The sequence below is a fragment of the Carassius auratus genome, chromosome 16 (genome assembly GCF_003368295.1).
Source record: "Carassius auratus strain Wakin chromosome 16, ASM336829v1, whole genome shotgun sequence".
Lineage (NCBI taxonomy): Eukaryota > Metazoa > Chordata > Actinopteri > Cypriniformes > Cyprinidae > Carassius > Carassius auratus.
Genome location: NC_039258.1, coordinates 3,680,336 through 3,701,492, shown reverse-complemented (window position 1 = coordinate 3,701,492; position 21,157 = coordinate 3,680,336). Strand labels below are relative to the sequence as shown.

The 21,157-nt window shown below is 33.6% G+C and overlaps 1 protein-coding gene across 4 annotated transcripts in view; it reads left to right on the top strand.

Annotated features, from left to right (window-relative positions):
- Window positions 1-21,157, top strand: part of cdk14 (cyclin dependent kinase 14) — a 155,387-nt gene that overhangs the window by 1,691 nt on the left and 132,539 nt on the right. For 3 of the 4 annotated variants that reach the window (XR_003293938.1, XM_026283415.1, XM_026283417.1), the window contains exon 2: window positions 1,855-1,886. Coding sequence is in view for 2 of the 4 variants with exons in the window: in XM_026283415.1 (XP_026139200.1) it covers window positions 1,855-1,886 (32 nt within the window). In the remaining 2 variants the exon portion in view is untranslated. Of the gene's footprint in view, window positions 1-1,854; window positions 1,887-17,070; window positions 17,200-21,157 lie in introns of those variants that run through there. The other variant, XM_026283416.1, reaches the window with a different exon arrangement.

Below are 21,157 nucleotides of genomic sequence, written 5' to 3'. Positions count from 1 at the left end.
ACACACAGATATACAGCACAAGAACACACCGTCATGTGCATCATGCAGAGAGAAGATAAGGCCAGCTCTGGAAAATATATATGCAAGATTGAATTAACATGGACTAAATATTGACTATTTATACCCACTATTTGTGCACAGTGTTACTATGCATGTAGCCTGAAGCCTATACTGTACCGTATACATCAGTTTAAATAATTAATAATACCTATAATATTTTATTGCATTATATATGTATATACTTAACTCTGGGGTATATTTGTAGCAATAGACAACAATACATTGCATGGGTAAAAATTATAAATTTTTCTTTTATGCCAAAAATCATTAGGATATTAAGTAAAAAACATGTTCCATGAAAATAATTAGTAAATCTCCTACCGTAAATATATCAAAACTTAATTTTTGATTAGTAATATGCATTGCTAAGAACTTAATTGATTTAAAAGAACTTAAAGATGATTTTCTCAATGTTTAGATTTGTTTTTGCTCCCTCAGATTATTTTTATTTTGTGTATATAAATGTTAAAAAAAATAATTATTTTTTATATATTATTATACATGTTTTAATACTTTTTATAAATATAAGTACAAAAAAACTTTTATATATTATATGTAAAATATATATATATATATATATATATATATATATATTTATTAAATTGAGCTTAATTTTGAATGCAAAATATAATTTCTCTTATTTGTTTGTGCCCAGTTTGTTCAGTGTTTATACAAATATGAAGTCTGTAATATATCTGCCTGTTCTGTCTGTTTTCCTCAGAGGGGAGAAATTTAATTTGGCTCGTCGCTTTGAAACGACAACAGTGACATGAATAAATCATAATGTGAGGAAGATGAAAGAGAGACGCTCCGAGGCGGCGCTCGTTTAACACTCAGACTCGTTTGTGCTTTAGTTAAACTATGAAACAGGTTTATTAAACACACAAATGAGTCTATTATCCTGCCTTCTGAACACATTATTATTATTACAGACATTTCTGCGTTTAAAGTTGAGTTTGTGGCGTTAGGTTGATTACCACAATATATTTTGGTATAGTTATAAAAAGCAGAAATGTGAAGTTGGAATTACCAAAATAATAAAAATTATTACTTAGTATTTTTAAATGTTTATTATGATAGTGTCCTGACCTTAGACTTCAGATACATAAGAGATATTTAATAGTGAAGTTGTGAAGTGTCTTGCTCTATTGACTTTAGTTTACACAATATTTTCTGTCATAATTAACAACACATCACAAACACGACCAAAAAAATAAATAAATAAAAAAAAAAAAAAAAAAAAATATATATATATATATATATATATATATATATTTAAATATATATATATAAAAAATTAGAATTTGTAAAATATTTATTAAATAATTTTATTATTAAAATGTAAATTATTTTAAATAATAAAAGCATTTATTTTTCTGTGGTAAGGAACAGCACATCACATAAATATAAAAAAAAATAATAATACAAATATTTTTTTTAATACAAAAATTAAATGATTTTATATTTTTAAAAAGGAGTATTTTTGAGTGTTTATCGCTGTAGATATTAAGAGTAGAAACTATTTCCTGTGGTAATGAACAACTTTTCACAAACACTTTTACATAAAAAATTTAAATGCGAAAAATAATCCAAATATATTTTTAAAATAATAAAGTGTTTATCACTGTGCAGTTTCTTGTGCTATAGACTTTAGAGATATTTAGATATTTAGAAATATTTTGGTCAGTTACAGCCTTTACTTGTTTTTCATTTGCATGTGCAGAATGCATTAAAGAGCTTATTTCTTTCTTTTATTCACTGTTCAGTAGTCCTTTTCTTTCTCTTCCCCTCAAGCCTTGAAGAAAGAAGACAGCGGCTTCGACGAGGTGAGAGATATATAAAGCCTCGGTGGTGTCTGTCGCTGGAGCAGTGCATGCTGGGATGTGTGGGTCTCTGGGGTTGACGTGTCAGCTGTGATCATGACAGAGATGCTTCAGCGTTCTGTGCTGCGTCTTACAGCCATTATTCAGGGATTATTGACAGCTCTTCTAGTGTTTCTACAGTATTATTGTGTTAAACAGGTTTTCTGTGTTCTGAGGAGACCAACTTTAAAACCTAATTGCTCAAAAATATTATCAAAAGTGAGATCATTGTATATTCAGTCAGTCAACGAAGATTTGATTTAGTGCACTATGATAAACATTTAAAAATAAGATTTTTTTAATTAAATATAATAATATTACTTTTATATGATAAATAGAGATAATATATATAATATACGATTTTTGTTTGTTTCATATATATATATATATATATAACCATTATACTTTGATTTAGTGCACTCTGATACACATAAAAAATAAGATATCTTAAATTAAATATAATAATATAAAATGTATATAATAAATTGAAATAAAATATATATAATATACAATTTATAGTTAAAATATAATGATTTTTGTTTTATATATATATATATATATATATATATATATATATATACAATTATTTTTTAATTATTTAAAAATATGAATATTCATATTTTTAGTTTCTGTATTTTTTTGTGTTCTTGTTATTTTCATTATTTTACTTTAAATATATCTATGCATAATTTTAAGAATAGTTTAAATTAGTTTTCCTTTTGATATTTTCAGTTTTTTATATATATATATATATATATATATTTATGTTTTATGTATATATTTTATATATCTGTCTATATATTTTTTATGTTTTATTTTAGTTTTAGTTTGTTTTAGTATGTCAAGTTAAACTAAATTAAAAACAGAAACGTTGGAACTATGTCAATTCAAATGTGTATATATATATATATATATATATATATATATATATATATATATATTTAATTTCAGTAAAGATTAATTTGATTTCAAGTAACAAATATATGTTTATGGTATGATTGTAGTTGGTAATAACCCTGTTCAGACAGCTGTGCAGTAATAAGATCACAGTGTTATAAAGTTGCAACAGTTATAAAATGATTCAGTTTCAGCTGAACACAATAGAGTCATTATTCAGTTCAGTGTGGATTCGATTCAGTTCAATAATTACGAGATCAATTCTGTCCAGCTATAAAGCAGCTCTATATAAAAGTGTTAGATTGTAACGAAGAAAAGAATGTTTATGGAAATATGATTGTTTGTGAGTTCTCTTGATTCTGGAGTGATTCGCTCTCGTTGTTCAGTGTGAATCAGATGAATGAACTGAATCAGCTGTTATTTAAAGCTCGATGTGTCTCTGTGTCCTCACCTTCATGTCCTTGTAAAGTTTAATTAACACTTCACATCTCCACAGTTCAGCTCCTAAAATATCCAGATGTCTCCTGTGTTTTATTCAGAGTCATATGATGCTTTGTGTGAAGAAAAAGTTATTAATTAAAATCATCTCAAATCAGCTCTCTGTGCCATATTTAGTCACATTTACAGTCACTTGTTCAGTTTCTCACATAAAGCATCAAAAGACGTCTGAAGACGTGGAATATAGTGCACTACATTTCATGCTTTTTTGTCTTTTTTGGAGTGAAGAGTCTCCATTATTTCCAGAAATTTTTTATTTTTAGAAGAATCTAATCGCAGGTTTTTCTTTGATGAAAATTGTAATTGAGATTTTTAAAATGCGATAAAAATCAAGGTTTGCTGTGATAGTGCTTGTTTGTAGGGCCTAGTAATAATAAAACATTATATTATAATTAATAATAAAATAAAATTGACTAAATGTAAACTAAATTAAAACTATCACTATTGAAATGTTAATGTAAAATGTTTAAGAGTGATATGATATGATAATAATCATAATATGTATATATATATATATATATATATATATATATATATATATATATATATATATATATATATATATATATAAATATTTAATATAATGTGATTAAATATACATACATACCCACCTATTTGGAGTTGATATAATAATGCATTTATATATATTATTATATTAGATATTAAATATAAATTATTGTTAGAATTACATTTTCATTTACTTATTTGTATATATATATATATATATATATATATATATATATATATATATATATATATATATATATATATATATATATATATATATATATATCACGAAAAATATTATTCATAAATATTAAATGATATATAAAAAAGATGCAACAATAATATATTAATAAATGGTTCCAGTTATGATTACACCTGCACTGAAGTGGATATAATAGTGCATTTATGCTCTACATGTCAAAATACATGATTAGAATTACCTTTTGATTTATTTATGGATTTAGCAGACACTTTTATCTAAAGTGATTTCAAATGAAGGAAATAAATGAATTGTAAAACTCTTTATTGTTGGATTCAGTCGTGATGTTCACAGCTCTCTGATTCTCGAACGATGAATTGCTCGTGTCTTTTCTCTGTGTGTCAGAAGTCTGGCACGTTCTCGGTTTCATTTGTTTGCTGTCAGCGTGTGGAATTAATTTAATAAATGTCCTCTTTCATCATGTTAAAGGCTCCCCGGTTATACATGTATGCAGTTTTTCTTTTGTGTTTGAGGGAAAAGCTTCAGCTTCATCTTTGATGATCAATATAATCTGATAGACGTCTTATAATCCAGTGCTATTCACAAATACATCTTTAACACACAGTAAGTGGGTCAGAGTCTGTGGTGACTTTTAAGGGCATGGAAAGTGTGCTGCGAAAGCTTTTTTGACTTGCTAGAGCACTCAGAAACTACACAGAGGCCTGAATTCAAGATTGCATTTATAACATCAATCCATTTGTATTACACTGTTTAACATAAATAAACTAATAAACTTATTGTGATGAATATATTTATCAGTCAGAAAGGAAACGGTCAGATTTCTGCTCTCAAAAATAAATAAATAAACCTAAACAAAACAAAAAAATAAAGCCGAGTTCATTTTAGTATTTTAAAGTATTTTTTGTATTATTATTTATAGTTATTTTTTAAGTTATATTTTCAAAATGTATTTTTATCCAAATGGCTCATGATCAGCATAAATGTAAAAATATATTTTTTCCCCTCAAGAACTGATTTTCTCAGGAAATGAGACAAATAAATATAAAAACAGACAAATAAACAATAAAAATACAATTATATATTTTATAAATAAAAAAGGAATTATATATTATTATATATTACATGCACAAAAATTTTTTTTTTTACAAATTTTATTTAACTGCTAACTGTAACACATTCAGTAAATTACAGTAATTATATCTTACCTGTTTCTTACCAGTTTCATCACAATATGCATCACATTCATTTTTTATGTTATGTTTAAACACATGGAAATGTTACTGTAGATTCAAACATATAAAGCTGAAGTTTGGGGCTGAATGCATGGATGAATCGTTGACAGAACATCAGTCATGTGGTCAGCTAGAGCTCTTCCTGATTTCAGACAGTAAATCAGAGTATTGTGTGTTTTCCTCTTCCTGCGTTAGTGTGAAACGCTGAGTAAACCTGATGAGATCGTGGTATCGGCGCTCATCCGTCTGTTTGTGGCATCCATGCGTCCAGATGCTTGCTTCATCTGGATCTGGATCAGGGTTTTTCAGACAGAAGGAGCACACTGAAATGAACGTTTGCTGCTGAGTAACGTCATGTTGAGCACATATTGACTGGTTTTTATGCATGACTTTCCTGGTTTGTAAGGATGTTCTTGTTGATGCGTGTTGCTTTATAAAGTGATGCATTATGTATATAGGTTATATTATCTATATATTTGTATTAGTTTAAGACATTGGATATGTAATTGTGCATTCTTATTTCCTCTACTTTGTACACTTTAGAATATTATATCACTTTATCATAATTCTCATTTTAATTAATCTCCAAAAAACAAATGATTGAATAACCCTGTACCAAATCCTAATATAATTATTATTTATTTTTGATCCATGTTGGGATTCATGAATTCAGCTGTAGCATTTAAATAAATGATTTTTAAAAAAAATTTGACATTTTTTATTGATAAAAAAAAAAAATCTGATATTAGTTGAAAATAATGATCAGTTTCTTATAATTATATATACATATATTTATCGGTTTGCTGGAATTTTTGGATTAATGCATAAATATAAATTTTTCAGCAATGTTAAAATTTCTAAACTCAGATTTAGCATTCAGAATGTTTTTTTTTCTTTTTCTTTACACAATATTTTATTTTTGATTAGACAAATTAATCAAGTATATATATATATATATATATATATATATATATATATATATATATATATATATATATATGTAATTTTATTGGCTTATCAGTATTGACCAGAATTATAATATTTATATTATTTGAAATTTATGTGAAGCATTCTGAAAGTATTTATTGTTTAATTTTTTTTTTTTTTTTATTTAGGCAAAAAAACAAACATTTTTCTGACACATTTTAATTTCTGACATTTATGGATTATCTTAATACTAAACAAATAAAAAGTCAAATGTAAGATTAAAGTAATGATGGAAATAAAAATAAAAACAGTAATAAAAATTGAGTTTAAGAAATCAAGGAAATTCTGAATATTTATATCAAGAAATAAAATACAAGAAAAAGTGAGTTAAAATCATCATAGAAAATGTTTCTCAACCGTTTGATGATATTTAATGTGCATCTTAATATTTATATATTTATTGCAAGAAGTAAAATACTGTAAGTTAAAATAATCAATAAAGATAATCAATATTATAAAAACTTAATAAAACGTTTTAAAGAAAGATCCATTGTTTTATCACTTCATATTTCAGCAAAATTGTTATGAATATTGAGCATGGCCCTCTTGGTTCTTACAGTAATGTCAATGCATTTGTCTTCCAGCATGAAGCTTTCGGTGCCAGCGTGGGCTAAGACCCTTTCTTCTCATTAAAAAATGAACTGTGTTATCCGAACATTAATTAACCTTCTTTAATAGCCCCTGGAGTCGTGTAGTGATGTTAAAGTGCAGATGAGCGGCGGCCTGCGGATCTGAGCTCGTTTGTGCTGAACTCGTTAAGCTGCTCACGCCGTGTCTGATGTGTGTTGTGTCTCTGGAGAATGTTTCAACTCACCAAAACTTCAAGAACTTTCTGACTGACGAGATTCAGATCGTTTTGAGTTTGAGGAAATATTAGGGTTGCATGAGTTGGGGAAATACTGATTTATTCATCAGTATTTTTGCATTTATTATTAAAAATGCCCTGGCTTGCTATGCTTGTTTATAGGGTTACACTTAATTTATTTTCATTTAATTTGATTAAAAAAAAATTTATTAAATTAATTTGATATGTCATTTAAAAAAAAAAATATATATTAAAAGATATTTAAGAAGCTGAATGTTTGCTATGTTTATTTATTTTTTTATTTATTACAATATTTTGTTTAAAAACTATTTTAATAAAAATAATTAAATTTTGTTAAACAATCCCCGTCTTTGCTATGCTTCTATGTTTACATATTTATTTATTTATATATTTATATATACAAATATATAATTAAATTAATAATTATAATATATATATATATATATATATATATATATATATTATTATTATTATTATTATTATTTTTTTTTTCTTATTTCAGTAAGATTTATACAAATAGTAATTTATAATTTTTTAAGTTGGTCACAGGACTCTTAAGATGTTGTAGCAAAAAAATTTAAAATAAATTTGAACCAGTGCTAAATAATAAAACACAATTATCTCTATATTAAAGCATAGTTAAGACAAGCAAAGATATTGTTGGTTAAACAAGTGTTTTTCAGCTCATGGTCATATATTAATGCACAGCTCTGATGCTAGTTTGATCTCTGTGGGTCGTGCTGTGAAAGCAGATTGAGCTCTTGACCTTCTCTCAGTCGCTGCTGTTGTTGTGATGAGATGTTAAGAGGCAGCTGGTGTCTCTATTAACGTGCTGTAATTAGCTCAGTCTGAGGAATACGCCGGGATATTCCCGCTCCATCCCAGCGATCAGAATGAGCGTTTCGTGTTGTTAGCGTGTGACACGCCACGATGGAAATATGCAGAGCTAAACACACTGTTCACACATGAATAATGCAGAACCAGAGCGACTCGACTCTTCAAAGACGTCTGAAGTCTAAACAAAAGACCTTCAATCCAAACCGAAGAGAAATAAAGTGTTTTTAATGCATTTAGCAGATGCTTTTATCCAAAACAACCTTCATTGCATTTAATTCTTCGTACGTCGCTTATTACATCCGAGATCAAATGACACAACCAAGATGATATCATCGTGCTAATCCTGATCCGGCTAATTGGGTTCTTCGAACACACCTGTTGTGTATGATTAGTATCGCTGGATTGAGTTATCTGAGATAATTGCGTGTTCATGTGTTGTCTTAAAAGGGGATATGTATCGATACTCGAAACCATGATCAGCAGTGCAGCGATTGGCTGGTGGCAAGACGGCAACGTAAGGACGTCATATAATTTAAAACGACACCTGACGAGAAACTTGACAAATTTCTGGACTTTTATAAGGAAACAGCCAAGCAAACAAAACTACATACATGTTATATTAGATACATGAAACAGATAATAGATACATGTTTTTATTTTATTATAATTTTTTTCATGATTCCCAATTATTTAGATTCGCAATTTATAATAGTTGTGCAGTCTTTACATTTTTATTTCAATGTAGAAATGATCTATTCATTTCACTTTATATTTGGACAGATTTGTTACGTGAAAGCATTAATGAAAGTTTCTTAAGGGTCAATATCATGTTATCTGCATCTCCTGCGCTCCATCAAGCCACTCGAATAATAGCAGTCAGCACTCAAAATAATGCACGACTCTATTATCTGTATAGCATGTGTGTACGACTCTAATACAATTATGAAGTAATCATTTTATGACAAATAAATATTTCAGTGAGTAAAACTGGCTGTGTCTATAGCAGGCTGTTATGGACTACACAGCTTTTTAATATTATTTTTAAATATTTTTTAATGATTATTATTTTAAATTATTGTCCCTGGGTCAGTACGATACTCTTGTAATTAAGTAGCGGTGGTAGCAGACATATTTTGAGTCTCAGTTCTGGTTGAAAAGAATCTAATCCTGTTTACATCAAATAAGCTTAGTTTAAGCTAACGGACCTGTTGCTATGACAGCAGCTCCGGGATGAGCTTCGAAGAACCAAACGATCCAAGATCACGATCAACATTCAAATCCAGCTAACAGAGTTAGCGACGTACGAAGAACAGGCCCCAGATTAGACAATAACAAAAAAAAAAAAGAAAAAGAGGGGAAATAAAAAAGAAAATAATCAATACAAATTCTAGTGGATTATGCTTATCACACACACACACACACACACCCTAATTACATAAATAGTTATGTATACTATAATGATAGATATAATACAATAATAATAATCATTGTTATTATTAATAATACATATGTAAAAAGGGGATGCAGGGAGTTATGTGAATGCGTTTGACTGTTTAAGGTCAAGATTTTGTTTTATAATATTACTTTGAATCTTTAGTTTGAATGTTCTTGTCAACGGCATTTGTTTTGAATCTTTACTTGTTTTGACTCTTTAGTTGCTTTGAATCTTTTGTTTTGAGTTTTAGAGTTTTTTTTTTATCAACCGTGATAAAATATGAATCACTTAAAAGATAAAAATGAATAATTTAATAATTTTGTAATCGATTCACTGAAATCAGGAGTTGGAACAGATTCACAGAAATGAATCAAACTTAGAAAATTGACTCAATTCTTTCTGACTCGTCTGTGTTTGAGACTCGGCTCTTCTTCACATCGATCGCACACACACTGAATATTGGAAAGGTGTTTGATTGCCTCAGATCGTTGACCTGCAATTAACTCAGAACTAATTAACCGAACAACAGCCTGAGGCTCAGGGGAGCGTCTTCCTTTATAATTCGAGCAGTAAATCAGTATATTTTTATGATTTCTGAAGATCATATGACTCTGAAGACTGGAGGAATGATGCTGAAAATACAGCGGAGCATCACAGAAATAAATTACACTTTAACACAGATTCACACAGAGAACAGATGTTTTACATAACAATAATATTTAGCAATTTTTCTGTACTTTTAATCAAATAAATGCAGTCTTGGTGAGCAGAAGAGATTTAAATTGTGATTTTTAGCTGGCATGTGTTGTGAAATCTCACATATGTGTTAACACAAGCTTCACCTTTTTAATTAAACTCTCCGGGAGATTCACAACAAATGCAAATCAGCTCAAATCCTTGAATATATTTGTTTAAATCTGTGCATAATTCTCCAAATCCTGAACATCAATATTAATTCTCCGTTTCATGCACAACTTTAGCTGTGGACACTTCCTGTGAGGAGACGGCCTAATGAAGAGATCCCATCTGATTGGCTTCATTAATGTGCAGATTAACGGCCTGCACAATGTTTCTAATGAGCGCTTCACGGCTCAAGAGTGATGAATGAATCCTATTACGGTGTCAGCTCGGGTTATTTGCAGCTGAATATGCGAGAAACACAAAAGGCTGGAGAATTTATTTAGATCTTCACCTCTATCTTTCGCTGTTCTGCTAATAAATGGATTGGCTCGTTAGCTAAACATGAACTCTGAGGACAGAGCGAGTGGTTAATGTGATAAATGTGGTCGTGTTATCTGAATAAGTTATCAAAATTATGTGAAGTTTTGGCTTAATGAGAAAAAAATACCTGCTAATGGAGCCTGAAATTAAAAGAAGCGTTTCCCTTTGAATTAAGTTGATTTTTCTGACTTCATTAGCAGATATTTGTTCTTGTTTTAAGCATAAATTCACTGCATTTTGATAAATTTCTCATTTATAATTAGTTAAATTAATCTAAAATCAAAACTGTTTAAAAACTCTTTTGTTACTTTAAATAAAATAAACCATGTAAAGTATAAATTATAAATAGAATTAAAATATAAATATATTAATCATTTATATGTTTATTTTATTATTTATATATATATATATATATATATATATATATATATATATATATATATATATAAAAAGAAAGAAATCTCTCATTTTAATAACATTTTTACTTTATTAACTTAAACTGAAACTAACATAAAAGTTAAAACAAAACAAAACTGAAAAATTGAATGAAAATGGTAAATATAAAAATTAAATTGAATTATAAATATTAGTATAAATGATCATATCTCACGAAAATGTTAAGAAAGTTTAGATATTTGATATCAAAATGATGTGAGGTTTGTGTTTAAAATATAAAAATAATGTTGTTTGTCGTTCAAAATGTTAGCATATTTGCTGTCATAGTCTTATAAACTCACAAATATTAGCGCATTTTCACATTCGCTGGCGCCGATACAGGATGGCTGCCTCCGTGACGAGCTCCGCATATGTTTTTGTGTTTTTGTTAGTTTGTCCTGTCTTTAGTTATATTCCTGCCATCAGTTTCACCAGGGAAGAACTGCTGAACATTCGGCAGAACGCACCACAAGATGTTTTTCCGGATTTCAATTATTCAGATGTTTTAGTGAACGTTGTTATCGGAGGAGCGGCGGCGCTGATCAAGCGCTTCAGGACGCGCAGACGGGGGAAGCGAGCGGGAGCGCTCGTCAGACTCAGGAAGCGCGGATTTCGAACGCCGTTGCCTAGCATCCATCTGGCAAATCTCCGCTCTCTACCCAACAAAACGGACGAACTCCTTCTGCTTTCTCGGACAAATAAGGATTTCTCACACTCTGCTGCTCTGTGTTTCACGGAAACCTGGCTGAATGACACCATACCGGACAGCGCGCTCCATCTGCCGGGCTTTCAGCAGTTCAGAGCGGATCGTGAATCAGAATCCACGGGGAAATCGCGCGGCGGCGGGACATGCTTTTACATCAATGAACGGTGGTGTACAGATGTAACTGTGTTAAAGAAGACGTGCTGCTCAAATCTCGAAACACTCTTCATTAACTGCAAGCCGTTCTATTCGCCGCGGGAGTTTCACTCGTTCATTCTGGTCAGTGTTTACATCCATCCTCAAGCTCATGTGAGCTCAGCTTTACAGAAACTCGCTGATCAGATCACAGAGACAGAACAACAACACCCGGACTCTGTTTTAATCATTCTCGGTGACTTTAATAAAGCCAATCTGTCCCGTGAACTACCAAAATACAGACAGCATGTTACATGTCCCACCAGAGACAGTAATATATTGGATCACTGCTACACCACAATAAAGGATGCATTTCATTCTGTTCCACGAGCAGCTTTGGGACGTTCTGATCACTGTCTGGTTCATCTTATACCGTCCTACAGGCAGAAACTAAAATCAGCTAAACCTGTATCAAGGACTGTAAAAAGATGGACTAATGAAGCAGAGCAGGATTTACAATCTTGTTTTGACCTCACTGATTGGAGTGTTTTTGAAGCTGCTGCCACCGATCTGGATGAACTCACAGAGACCGTAACATCATATATCAGTTTCTGTGAGGATATGTGTATTCCTACAAAGACTCAACTAATTTACAATAATGACAAACCGTGGTTCACTGCAAAACTCAGACAGCTCCGTCAGGCCAAAGAAGATGCTTACGTGAAGGGGGACAATGTCTTGTATAAACAGGCTAAATACACATTGGAAAAGGAGATCAAAGTGGCAAAGAGGAATTATTCTGAAAATATAAGGACTCAGTTCACTTCCAACGACTCCGCATCAGTGTGGAAAAGTCTAAAGAAGATCACCAATTACAAGACACCACCCCCCAGCACCGTAGAGAATCAACGACTGGCAGACGATCTGAACGAGTTTTACTGCAGGTTTGAAAGAACACCCATCACCTGCCCTGAACGCCTCCCCACACAACCATTCACACCCTTCACAACTCCTGCAACCAGCCCTGAATGCCTCTCCAAACTACCGTTCACACCATTAACAGCTCCTGCAACCAGCCCTGAACACCTCTCCAATCAAGCACTCTCACCATTCTCACCTCCTGCATCCCCCCTCTCCCCCACACCTGCAATTCAGATCAGCGAGGATGCGGTGCGCCAGGTCTTCCGGAAGCAGAAAAGGAAAAAAGCACCAGGCCCAGATTGTGTTACACCAGCCTGTCTGAAATCCTGTGCTGACCAGCTGGCCCCCATCTTCACACAGATCTTCAACAGATCGCTGGAGCTGTGCGAAGTCCCTTCATGCTTCAAACGCTCCACCATCATCCCCATCCCTAAGAAACCCAAAATTACAGGACTAAATGACTACAGGCCTGTGGCTCTAACGTCTGTAGTCATGAAGTCATTTGAAAAACTGGTGCTGGGCCACCTGAAGGACATCACTGGGCCCTTGCTGGATCCTCTTCAGTTTGCCTACAGAGCAAACAGGTCTGTGGACGATGCAGTAAACATTGGACTGCATTATGTTCTGCAACACCTAGACAGACCGGGGACTTATGTGAGGATCCTGTTTGTGGACTTCAGCTCGGCATTCAACACGATCATCCCAAACCTCCTCCTGCCCAAACTAAATCAGCTCTCCGTGCCCACCTCCATCTGTCAGTGGATCAACAGCTTCCTGACAGACAGGCAGCAGCTAGTGAGGCTGGGAAAATACACATCCAGCACCCGTACAATCAGCACCGGAGCTCCCCAGGGCTGCGTTCTCTCCCCACTGCTCTTCTCCCTGTACACTAATGATTGCACGTCTAAGGACCCCTCTGTCAAGCTCCTGAAGTTTGCAGATGACACCACACTCATCGGCCTCATTCAGGACGGTGACGAGTCTGCTTACAGACAGGAGGTAAAAGAGCTGGCTGTCTGGTGCAGTCTCAACAACCTGGAGCTTAACACCCTCAAAACAGTGGAGATGATCGTGGACTTCAGGAGAGACCCCCCTGCACTCCCCCCACTCACCATCATGAACAGCCCTGTGACTGCAGTGGAGTCATTCAGGTTCCTGGGAACCACCATCTCTCAGGACCTGAAGTGGGACATTCACATTGACTCCATTGTGAAAAAGGCCCAGCAGAGGTTGTACTTTCTCCGCCAGCTGAGGAAGTTTAACCTGCCACAGGAGCTGCTGAAACAGTTCTACTCCACCATCATTGAATCCATCCTCTGCACTTCAGTAACTGTCTGGTTCAGCTCAGCTTCTAAATCTGACCTCAGAAGACTACAGAGAGTAGTCCAGACTGCTGAGCGAATCATCGGTACAACCCTCCCATCTATTCAAGAACTGTACTTATCCAGAGTGAGAAAAAGGGCTGTCAAAATCACTCTGGACCCCTCACATCCAGCACACTCCCTCTTTGAACTGTGTCCATCTGGTCGACGCTACAGAGCACTGAGCACTAGAACGACCAGACACAGGACCAGTTTCTTCCCTCAGGCAATCCATCTTCTGAACAGCTGATAATAATGGCGAACACACTACACTTTATATTTATATACACACACACTTTATTTATCTAACACACATACTTAGTATACACTTAATTTTGCACACAATATATATGTACATACATAACTTCACTTTGTAATATACCTGCCTACAATTGTCATTTGTATATTGTCATTCACTGTCTACATATTTGTATTTTTATTCTTTTATTATGTGTTTTATGTTCTGTCGCTGTCATTCTGTTGTACTGCGGAGCTTCTGTCACGAAAACAAATTCCTCGTATGTGTACATACCTGGCAATAAAGCTGATTCTGATTCTGATTCTGATTCTGATTTTAATTATATTGAAATGATAAACAGAAGTGAATTCTATTTAGCAATTGTAACTTCTGAATTTTAAATATCTGTGTGTAAAAAAAAAACATTCTGACCTCAATTAACTTACAAAAAAATATATATATATTTTGAAGTTGTAAACAAGTATTGTAAACAAATATTATTAGTGTGTTTTACAAGTAAAGACTATTTCGATATTATCTCTTTAGGGTTTCAAAAGTAGAAATTTACACATTACTGTATGTGGGATATTGACTGAAAGAGACTGGATAGAATTCCCAGTTACACTTTTACTAGTGGTCTGGCCAAAAAATAAAAATCCTTTACAATGTTTTTTGTGATTATAGAAAAGGAAAAAGAAATATGGGCACAAAGTTGAAAATAAGTCCATTTTCAGAATGTGTAACTCTTGTGTTGTCCTCTGTCTTTACAGTATAAGCTTTCCAACTGAAGATTCATGAGATGAACCTTTGAGCTATTTCAGAGAAATGGTTTATCATTGGTTTATCATCTACATTCTGTTCATTGGTCAATATTCACTTGCACAATTCATGCCAAATTGACAAAAAGTCTAATAATAATGTGTAAAAATATAAATAAAAAGTGTGCTTGGCAGTTTGTGATAACTAGATTAACCATTTTGCATTTAATGGCTTATACGATGAACTAATGTTTTGAGAGTAAGACTATTGCACAGAAAACTATATAATACATTTTGATCTACATGACATTAGCAACTGATAATGTAGGAAACAACAGAGAATTGTACATAATCATTTGCATGGATGTACCAAAGCATTTGCAACTTGTTCAAAGAAATGAGAAACTGCTTTTGTGATGTGCAGAAACAGAATGAATTGAGTTGATCTGTCAGATTGGGTGTTGGGAGGATTTTGGGTGGTGGTTTAAATATTTGTAGTTATTTTAGCAGTTATGCTATTTTATTAGTTATTTGTTCTTTTTAAATTTAAGTTACATTTAAATTATTTAACATTATTTTGCATTGCATTACTGAGAGCAGAATTAATGGTTATATTATAAATTATTAAAAATACTAAATATTTCTGAATATACAAAAAACTTTTAAACATACTAAATGATGCTTAATAATATTAAAATATTACTTATAAAGTATTATCAAAATACTTATAAAATAACTAAAATGATTTAAGTTTTATTTAATTTTAAAGTTTATATATATATATAAAGTATTTCTTTATATTTAAGTTCAAACATTAATAATTTAACAACATATTTTTGCATTAAGTTACTGAGCATGGAATTAATTGTCATTAATAAATTGAAATTATATATATATATATATATATATATATACATATATATATATATATATATATATATATATATATATATATATATATATATATATATGTATATTCTTTAAAATACTGTAGGCTTCACTTGAAAGATAGAGAAAAAGTTTATTTTTTCTCATATAAACATATAATCTGGATGTTCTTTACAGGTTTTTTTATTTTTTTATTTTTATTCACCACTATATAGATTTTTTCTCTAACAAGAGACAAGTGTAAGCCGCCGATGGTCTCCTCACAAGTACACGAGGCTGTACAACACATTCATTTAATCAAGCTCCAAAAAGGTGTCGTTTTGGATCCAGTTTGACAATGTGACGTCTGAAAAAAAATCACAGAATGAATACACTGAAAAAAAATAATAATAATAATTGAATTTACTACATTTTTGTAAGGGGAGTGGTTGCAATCAATTTATTTTAGTTACATTGAAATAAATTCTGCTAGAAGTGAATCAACTAAATGTAGCTAAAATAAATAATAATTTAATAAATAAAAAATCCTTTTAATATGTAAACGTACTTACAGAAAAAAAGTTACGCCTTCTTTCTTTGCGTGAACATTTGGGTGGCATTTGGACGAATCTTAGCTTTGATAAAGAATATCTCTTGATTTGAGACTATACAGATCTTATCTATTCACGCTTTATATTCCTGCTTTAGTCAGCTTGTGACATGTTACTCCCCATTAATGGCAACTTGACAGGCCTGCGTTTCATATTTCACTGAAGCTGTGCAGAGCTGGAGTGAATCAATAGCTGAGGGAGTAACAGAGAGAGAGAGAGAGAGAGAGAGAGGGTTGCACGCCTCCGGATCGGACCATCTCACTCGCAGGGGGTGCAGCTCAAAGCCGTCTCATTTCTAAAGACAAGGACAAGGACATGAACATTGCATCGCATTTCTAAAGCGATCCTCGAGATGTGCTGAACGCATTATACACTCGACCTGCGTCACACAGACGTCACACGCCATGCTCCACACGTCACTTTGAAAGCCCCCCCCCCCCTTGCATCCACAGTCTCTTTTGCTTTAGTACGCTCTCCGGGCTCCCAGCCGTCCGAGTCGGAGAGAGTCGTTTTTTAATGCATCGATTGGCCTGCATGCGTTTCGTCTGCATGCGAGAGGCACTCAGGTGAACTGTTTCCTGCAATAAGGTAAGAGCGCAGCACCTTTCTCCCTTTCGGTGCATGCTGATCCGCACAAACACTCCCCAGATGATGCTGCCATCATCACGTCTAATGAGATAAATGCAGGAAACGTGCTCATGCAATAATGCACACATCATGCATGGGTCGGCACACCTGAGGATCTGGCTCAGATGAGATGCATCTGTCCTGTACATTAGGGATGCGTTGATGTTGCGATGTGCTCGGTGTGAGACGACTTGCCCCGGGGAGGGAGATGATGGAGGAGGAAGCAGGCCACTTTCCCGTCTTCCCAGAGGCCTGTGGTGATGTGTGTCCCTCACACACTGAGATTACGCTGATGACGGCCGCACCATCCACGCTCTCCAACAAATAGCTGCTCCGTTTACTGATACTAGTGCTTGAGAACCTGATCAACTGTGCCATTCTAGTTAAACTGCACTGCATTTCACTTCATTTCCGGTTTGTACCTTCAGGACAAGAAAGGAAGAAAGTGCACAACCTTGGTCCAGATCAGTTAACTAGTTAACCAGCTTCACTCCATCTACCGTGCACTAACTAGAACGAAGCAGCCTGGAGCTGCATATGAATTAGTTTGAGCTCAGATTTGATGATCTTTGTGAGATTGTTGTGTGTTTTGTGAAGCAGCGAGGACATAACAAAGCTCTGGTGGTCAGAGATGAAGCTGAGGTCACTGCGAGGTCTTCTAAACTCGAGATGCTAGCACTCGAGCCGTTCATTAGCACAGCCGCTCGGAATAGAGATGTGCATAATTAATTTCGCAAGGGAGTAAACATCCCTTAATTGTCATGGATACAAAGTTTTAATTACGCCGGTGTGTCCATTTGTTAGGTGTTTTATGTAAATCTGGTCATTAGCCAACTGCTGTTGCTTTGCTTTCCCGAGCAAATGTCTGCTGCAGTTATTAATCTGTGATTCAGAAAGGATCGAGGCTGGTTTAACTCACTCAAGCTCTTCATGAGCACTCGGTGTGAACCTGACCATTAGAATCCACTCAGAGGCTTGGGTTACTCCTCCATACAGACTGCAGCTCTCAGACAGTGGTGAGCAGAAGAGGATCATGGGAGCAGTGGTGCGCTGAGTGTCTGCTAGTGCTAGTGCTGCGGGTTTGAGTCCAGCTCGACATCCTCATCCCTTCAGCTATCAGACCAGAGTCTGTCTGTCTATCCATCCATCCATCCATCCATCCATCCATCCATCCATCCATCCATCCATCCATCCATCCATCCATCCATCTATCTATCTATCTATCTATCTATCTATCTATCTATCTATCTATCTATCTATCTATCTATCTATCTATCTATCTATCCCTCTATCTATCTATCTATCTATCTATCTATCTATCTATCTATCTATCCATCCATCCATCCATCTATCCATCTATCTATCATCTATCCATCTATCTATCATCTATCCATCTATCTATCTATCTATCTATCTATCTATCTATCTATCTATCTATCTATCTATCTATCCATCTAAACGTCTCAGGTTAAAGAGAAAAACAAAGCACTACACAATCCAAAAAAAAAAAAAAAATGCCCATCAAAGTCTGTGATTCAACAAAGTTACTAAGTAACAAATTCAAGTGTGAACAGATCAAAAAGATCACACGAAGTCACACAAAATCCAGATCAATCCCTGGACGAGCGCCCAAATATGTTACGGCCCATTACTATTTCAAGGCTCGTGAATTCTAAGGACACAGGCCGAACATATAACAAAGAAGAATCACAACCCCTGATGTGAATTCCAAGACGTCTCTATTTAATTAAAGTTCAAAATCAAACATTCACAAATAATATTTATAATAAAGAAAACAATCCAATGGATGATAAAGAGAACAAACAGTTCACGGGTAGGAAAACTAAGAAAACAGTTCCCTAACTACACCTGCTCTCAGAGTAAAGTTCTTACCTGGCTACCGAAAAATAAAAACAGGTGAGTCTTCCGGACATCTGCTTCCCTCGCTCAGTTCTTACTAAATAAGCAAACGTGAACTAATAAATAAATACATACACCACCCGCAACTGAACAATAAGAAATATACTAAATATCAAAACACAACTTTATACGTTAAACCTAAGCTTAACATAAAACAAACAAAAACCGCCTCCAAGAGGCGATAAGAGACGCTGATGAATGGGAAGCGGAGAGAAAAAGAGCACCGCCATTGCCGTCTCGGAGCCTTTTATCCGGTATCCCCGATGACGTCATAATTCTCACATAAGAAATCCTCCCACAACGCCACCTACGGACTCAGAAATAATTAATCACACAGATACACATAACAACGTCCATCCATCTTTCTATCTATCGTCTATCTATCTATCCATCCATCCATCTTCCATCCATCCGCCATCTATCTATCTATCTATTTATCTATCTATCCACGCATCTTCCGTCCATCCATCTTTCTATTGTCTATCTATCATCCGTCCGTCCGTCCATCTATCCATCCATCCATCCATCCATGCATCTCCGGTGGAGTCAGACGTTTTCTCAGTAGAGTCTGGTGTTGAGTCCTGATGCACACAGTGTTAAACAAGCCGCTGCTTCCAGGAACTCAGCCAGTTGTGTCATTAATACACCGCAACCATTTGTCTTGTTTTTCCGTCCTTTTCCATCCAGTCTGTGTAAAACAGATGTTTAGCTCTCACTTTAATCACAGGAGTTCACAGTCAAGGACTCCAAACACAGAGGCATTGCTAAGTTCAGGATTTTTAATCGTTTCGTAATTGTGTAGCTGTATATATAGTGTTCAGACTGATCTGATCAGAAGCACAGCATTATCATCATCAGGAGGATATCTGCATGGCTTGTTTGGAGTTTCTTGCCATTTTTGATTTATCTAAATTGATCTTTATCTCTATCTATTCATCCGTGTTAATTTGATCTGTCTGTGTGGTTCTGTACAGTACTCACAGGTGTTTATTCAGTGCTGTATGTGACTGAGATCCTCAGACGTGTTTGTCTCCTCGTGTCGGCGGTTCTTTATGAATCATGAATGCCATCTGGAGCGCATCCCACTCGTTCTAGACACGCTTCGCAGCTGAGTTTGCTTTCAGAGCGTCTCCTGATGCGTCTGAGGCGAGAGAGAGTCGTGTCAGAGACTGATGTCAGCTGTTTAAAGTGTGGACGGCTTCCACTGGTTAGTTCATGTGCCTCAGTCTGTTAATAGACAGAAATAACTGGCTAAAATATCCAGATGTAGTGAGATTGATGAAGGTTTGTGGATTAAAGGCTCTGGAGTTAGAGATGATGAGGCTTTCTCTTTGGATCGTTTGCCCATGAGAGCTTGAGGAAACTGAAGGTACTTTAATGTTGTAAGATCAGGATTAGTTTACCGGCTCAGATGCATTAGTTTGCTGGCATGAAAAGTTTTCAAAATCCACCTTTAATTACACAGAGGAAGTATCTTAGTATCCCAGAATCCTAGGGCCTTTTAGTTCAGTGTCTCTTGAGTCTCCTGTTTTGTTAGTTAATTTATTTATTTTATTTTTTTATAAACCATTTGTTGTTATTTTTACTTATTATTTATTTGTATTTAATTTATTCAATATTTTATAATTTTTTATTAATTATGTGATTTATTATATTTTTATAATTTCATTTATTTACTTATTTTATTTTATTTTAATGTTCAAATTTTATATTTACTTTTTATAGTTTATTTATTTATTTATATATTTATTTATTTGATACATTTATGATTTTTTTATTAGTAATTAATTGATATTTTAACTCATTCAAACTGTTGTACAAATACAGTTTCATGTTTATCAACCCTTCATCTTCCTGTTCAGTGTTTATTTGGACTGAAATGAGTAACATCTGCGGTTTTACATGACAAGCGTCATGATGGAAACAAACAATCGGGATGATTGAGACTCAAGTAGTGCTCAATGTGTCTCAAGTGTCTAGAACATTAAACACGCTCACA